Here is a 6,414-nt window from a genome sequence, read left to right on the forward strand (position 1 = left end):
TATTGTCATTGTTGGCTTGTCTCTGTATTATGATTTAAGCTTGTCATCGATCAGTGAAACTTATTGACTCTACATAATGCTACCATAACTGAACTTAAGGGATTGAATATTTTGAAATATTGGTTGTTATAACCTAATGTACTTCACAACAATAACAAATATTTCTCTAATGTAAAGAGAAAAACACAAGGATATTATTTGTTAAAAGGAACCATACGCATTTATGTGACTATAGTTTTCATAAACTATAAGTGGTCATCAATACCTTTTAAATAGAGTTAAATCAGCATAAATAGTACGTTCCGTTTTTCTTTTTTTTCGAAGCTCAAAATTTTAATAGGTCAATGAATTCGACTGCTTTTTTTTATGGAAGAAATTCACATACATGGAAAACATGTGAGTGACCTTCAGACAACTCAATAAAATGACATTTGAGTTATATTGTTTGTTGAAGACCATTCTTCTTTCATAATAAACGTCATGAAAAACAATAAGCCATCATCATGGATCATATTCTTTTGTGTTATTTTTTATTTATTAAAAAATTAGTTACGGCTAATGCATTCTTATGTTATTTGTTGTTACCTTTGTTTATATGAATTGAGAATTCTCTGTCAAATTACTCATTATATTGTTAACTTATTATTATTATTATCAGTACGATTTAATACTCAAATACTAGCAATATGTGGCAGAAAATTAAAACAACGGACTGATTAGAATATCATTTTGACTACTAATTGTTATTAATATTATCATTTAAAGACAACCATAAGCAAAGTAGAGCCTGGTTAAAATGTGCGTCGTCCTAAGTTTCCACAGTACATCATCAAAACAAAACCAAATTATTATGATAACTACCAATATAGTTGAAATATTAGCAGTAAAATAGATTAAGGAGAATATGAATACATTCGGCGAATAAAGGATGAAAAAATAATTCCGAAACTCAGAACATACCCGAAAAAAGAGTGGATGCATACGCACCATTGGGACCAATTCTGAAACATTATCTAATACATGCAAGCACTCGTTACGATATGCAAATGCACCTATCAACATTTATCAGACCAACAGTCAGTCATTTTATGACCTGATGCTAGATTTTAGTTCGTCCACCTACCCATCTTTCATATCCATTGCTATTCTTGTCGAGATTTTGCATCGAGACAGGCAGTGGTTGGCCATAAGTAGCACATGTCTCAACCACCTCAATGGAAGAATATTTACTTCCTCATCATCTGTCATCTTTGCCTGTTACTCTACATCTAGCCCCTGTACTGGTCATTTACGGATCAGAACATACAAGAAAAATTCTTCGAAGATCAAATAATAGTAACCTAAGAGCATCCTTTACGTTTAGAGATGTATTAATATACAAAATTAACACATAAGTAAGCTTTATATTTAAAACATATTGCAAATTAGCTAGATTTAAAAACACATACCATTTTTATTCTGAACCATTAACTCAATACTATCAGACTGACCATGAAACTATTAAGTTTTAAGCTCCAAGCCGTGTCACATTTTGCAATGAAATTTTCTGGCTTATTATTATCTTTATTAGGACTAAACAAATTACAAGTTTAGATATTATGTAAATAATATGTCTCATGGCCTTTTTCAAAATTTAAATGTCATTTTGTTTATTGTCGTATACAAAAACCAATTGGTAACAATTTTTAGGTTGAACTACGTGCATAACAGTTAAAATTGCTCATTCAATAGGACTGATAATATATATGGAGTCAACTTGTAATTTAGTGAACGAGAACACAAATGTGGACAATCGGATGTATTCGAATAAAAAATTACAGAACGTCATAGTAAAATTAGAATCATACAGTAAATACTTCACTTGCAAAATGTCAATCAATCATTTCAGACTTCATTGTTCCTTCGTCTCCACACCAATTATTCTCTGTTCTCGTTCTCTTGTCTTCGATCTTCTTAACCTTCTGCCTCCAGGCATTTTACTTTCGATTGGTGGTACATACTACTTACACCTGTCAACTTCAGTAGCACACACCACAGTAACAGTTCATGGTTCCCTATTTTTCATAATAATATTACTGGCTGATACGTTGCACAGAGTAATTAAACAATTAAGTGTACGTTATTTTCTTTTATGACTTCAAAACAGTTTAATGGCTTGCACCACTGACGGATGTTAGTCAGACAATGATTAAATACTAGGATGTTCTATTCAAGTAAAAATTAGTAGAAACTATTTTGAAGTAGGTTATATTTACAACAATAAATTGTTTAGTTAGAGTGTGATAAGATGCTTAAATAGATCTTTTATCCAGATGGTATGTACTGGTAAACTATTGAAAAACAGTTTTATGCTGATTGGTTTGCCATTTCTCAATAGTGTCCATCTACGGGATCAAACTCATGACTTTAAATATTTACTAGATGAAGATAGTATTGAACCACAAACTCAGAATTCAATGGTCCACACTACTAACATTAGACAACCTACAATAAAGTGTCGCTATAATTAAATCCTAATGAAAATTCATTGCCACACTTATAATATAATTGATTCCGTAGTTCATGGCATCCTATATGAACTTAAGGAAATTTATCTTGAAGCTAGTTTGTTACTAATAAGTATGTGATTTTTAATAAGACTATGAAGACTCTCTCATATGGACAAGTATTCCACTGTCGTCTTAAATATTTATAGTACATTTACTAAATATTCGTTTCTAAATGGATTTTTTTTCGAGTATTGGTGAGAAATTGAGTCACATAGAATTAACCGTATTGATAACAGGCCAGTTAACAACCGGTGGCATTGGATATATATATATATATATATATATATATATATATATATATATATATAAGATAAATGTACTTGTTATTTAGTTGGTTGAAGTTGAACGCGAATATATTAGATTTTATTGAAAAATATACACGGAAGATCAATTTTTTGCCAAAAACGGTTGTAACTAAGTGAAGCATGAAATTTCACTCTAAAACGCAAATTAATATTGAAATCCATTTAAGAAAGTGAGTAATATTCATTTATACATATATGTTGATCTATTGTACTGGTTCATTCAATCAATCAAAGATTAAGTAGTTATTTAATACTATAGGTTTCAAAATATGACACCATCTTTCCTACTTTTATCAGTTATTCTAAATATTACTTACTTGTCTGATGGTGTACACTCGTTTAAGTCATTAACTAAATCATTTGAAGAGACATAAACGCATTGGAAACACGAAGTTCAGCAAAGGGATCTCTTCAACGAATTTATTATCAAGATGTATAATGGTATATATATATATATATATATATATATATATATATATATATATATCATTCTCAAGGTTTGACGTGATAATCTCAAATAGATTTAGCATTGGGTAGATTTTTATTAATAAAAAAAATATAGTTGTAATATCGAGATGAATAGAAAAACTAAATTCTCAAATCTTCTGATGTTTCCTGACTCTGTGTAAGCCACTTCCTGAAAGAAAAAATAACCAAATTAAATTAGCCCCAGTTTAAATAGTAAAAGAGAACAAAGAAAGAATATTTGGTGCGATCATCAAAAATCCGGTCTGACCAAGTCAATGTTATGTAATTCCGGTCAAGGTGATTTATGTGAAGCGTGTTTGTGTATTTGTATGTATATGTGTGGTAAAGGGTGAAAAAATCTGATATTTGTCGTGCGAAAAGATAGAGTTGAATCTATATTTGTGATAATGGTGTGAGATGGGAATAGAATCACACAGGGTAGTTTGGATGAATGGTCCAAATCGGATGGATAGTGAGGCCTTCTTTTCTACTGTGGTCAGAAGGATTAATCAATATATGGGAAGCTTCAGCTACTCGCCCTTCTTTCTAGTTGGAAGAGGCTTTGAGTATTATTTTGATATTCTTAATATCAACTTGATGGTAATTCAAAATGGCTTGAACTAATATTGTCGATTTACTTTAGAGTTTTTTTAGCTCTACATGATTATTAGGCGATTTCTTTGTGTACTTAATATGTACTTCGACTTGAGTCAAGATTTCGTCAGATGACTAACCAATAAAGAACGCGTCACAATCAACACACCGTAATATGTAGACACAATTCTCTATTGAAATAAAGGAGAGTTTTTCCTTAGCACTTAGCGAGATAATTTGTAGAAAACTAAATTTTATTTATGTTGTGGATGCGGAGGAATAGACCAATAATTATCATGTTAAGTCCAATGGTGTCCTTGGACTTTAAATGGGTATTTTCTATTGGTCGATATCTGTTCACTTGTTGAATATTGTACAAAATGTTGTTTTCTATTTTATGGTACGATGTGGTGTGCTTGATTGGTATATAAACAAAGTATGTTTGAAATATAATGATTCATATCTCCGAGGCTGTGACTTGTGTTCTGGACTCAACTGACTGGGCTAGACAGGGAAGCGAGACCAATCGGGACTCTAGGCCGTTCGTACGTGTTTACGTGTCACTGTAATCGATCGATAAATACGCTGCTCTCTAATTTTCCAGTCAAGGACACAACAATTAGCACAGGGTAGAAATCGACTGCAACATAAAGCCATAACAATTTACCAAACCTTGTTGTCTTTGCTTTACTAAAATGCGAGGAAATATTGCTCATAATTCTTAACTGATTTATTCTATGGTGAACCGATTTTCGTCGTATAAAATAACTTACGCCTGTTGCTTTTCGTAAAGCATAGGCCACTGACCAGGACTCACCAGCCAATTCCGTCCTGGGATCTCCTTTCCAGCTGTTTCCCAGTGCTATAGATGATTGCTTATTTAATAATTTATTCACTTTAATCTGTAGTGTCTGGTACTATTTCAAGCACATATGGGTTATTCTAGCTTCCATGCAGGTCACTTTATCCATTCTTCTTGAGTCACGTTTTAACCTTGTCAATTATTTACTCACTAACCTTGACTGTTTTTATGTGTGTATGTGTATACTTTGTTTATCCTACCCATCACATGTCTGTGGCTTACATTTTGTCTGACTATAAATATTGAGTCACGTTTTACCATAAGGAGTTGGCTCTCTCGCCTTCTCTATTAACCTCGACTATTAATCATAACTTTGATGCACTATCTAGCCTCATTTCTATTAACTAACATGATGCTGCATTAAAAATAGTAAAATAGAACTTTTTGATATACACAGTAGTTACTATCTTGCAGATATCGTTCTTCTATCCATTTCTATGTAAATATTTGAGACATCGTCCCAAATTCGCTAGTTATCTTCAGTTCAATGATGCATGTCTATCATTTAATTTAGGACAGTCTAGGCAATCTCACAAAGTTATTGGACTATGTCAAGGTTAAACAATGAGCCAATCAGAATACTAAGTTTTGACCAATATGATTGTTTAAATAAACATCCCTAATATATAAAATGCTACACTAAATTCACTAGACATTTTCATAGAATGAGTGAATCTACAACAAAACAAAGAGTGGTTCTTTTACCAATTGATGGAAGTGAACATGCTGAACGAGCGTTTCATTGGTATTTGAATAATATGAAGAGTTCAAATGATATTGTGAAGTTTGTTAATATTGTTGAGCCAGTTTATAATACACCTGCAGTTGGATTAACAATGGAAACCCCACCATTAACCGATATTACTAAAATAATGCAAGATAGCATTGATAAAGGCAAGTTATTGGGAAAAAAATATATATCTGAAGCAAAAAAATATGATATAAACTGTCAAGCATTTCTTCACGTAGACAATCGACCTGGTGCAGCTATATTAAAATCAATTGAAGATCATAATGCAAATTTGATTATAATGGGAAGTAGAGGTCTTGGTGTACTTCGACGTACTTTTCTTGGAAGTGTTTCTGATTATGTGTTACATCATGCTCATATACCAGTGGTAATTGTTCCACCAAAATAATTTTTTCAAGAAAAAGCCTTGATAATATTTACTCTAAATTAAAATATAAGACATATACCATGTAAGATATATTTTGCTATGATTATACAACATTTTATAAGTGTGTAATATATTCCTATGGAACCTATTTTCTTTCGGAATGTTATAATAAAAAGCTGATTACGAAATATTTACAAATATATTTTGTTTGTTGTTTTTCTTTACAACAAAGTAGAAAAAAATACTAAAATAACCGATGTGTTACAGCATAAACTGTCTTAATTAAAAGTTTAACTTAAGCGATTCAAACCGAATAGATATGCTTCAGTTAACATAAATATTTAACTCCATTGTTCAAGTATTATGATACTTTGGAATAATGTACCACCTAACGGTATGTGAAGTAACTTATTTATTATTTATAACTATAAGATGAATAAATTTAGTGACAGTATTAAACTTATCTAATGTTTAGGCTGTTAACTGTTCTATGTTCATTATTCATATATTGGATCTAA

At 31.2% G+C, this 6,414-nt stretch overlaps 1 protein-coding gene across 1 annotated transcript; it reads left to right on the forward strand.

Annotated features, from left to right (window-relative positions):
- Positions 1-5,443: 5,443 nt before the first annotated feature.
- On the forward strand, positions 5,444-5,917 carry MS3_00010920 (uncharacterized protein; the record flags this gene model as incomplete). The annotated part of the gene is made up of 1 exon (XM_012937273.3): positions 5,444-5,917. The coding sequence occupies one exon, from the start codon at positions 5,444-5,446 to the stop codon at positions 5,915-5,917; it is 474 nt and encodes a 157-aa protein (XP_012792727.3).
- Between the last annotated feature and the right edge of the window lie 497 nt (positions 5,918-6,414).

Source organism: Schistosoma haematobium, chromosome 4 (genome assembly GCF_000699445.3).
Source record: "Schistosoma haematobium chromosome 4, whole genome shotgun sequence".
In the NCBI taxonomy this organism is placed as follows: Eukaryota; Metazoa; Platyhelminthes; class Trematoda; order Strigeidida; family Schistosomatidae; genus Schistosoma; species Schistosoma haematobium.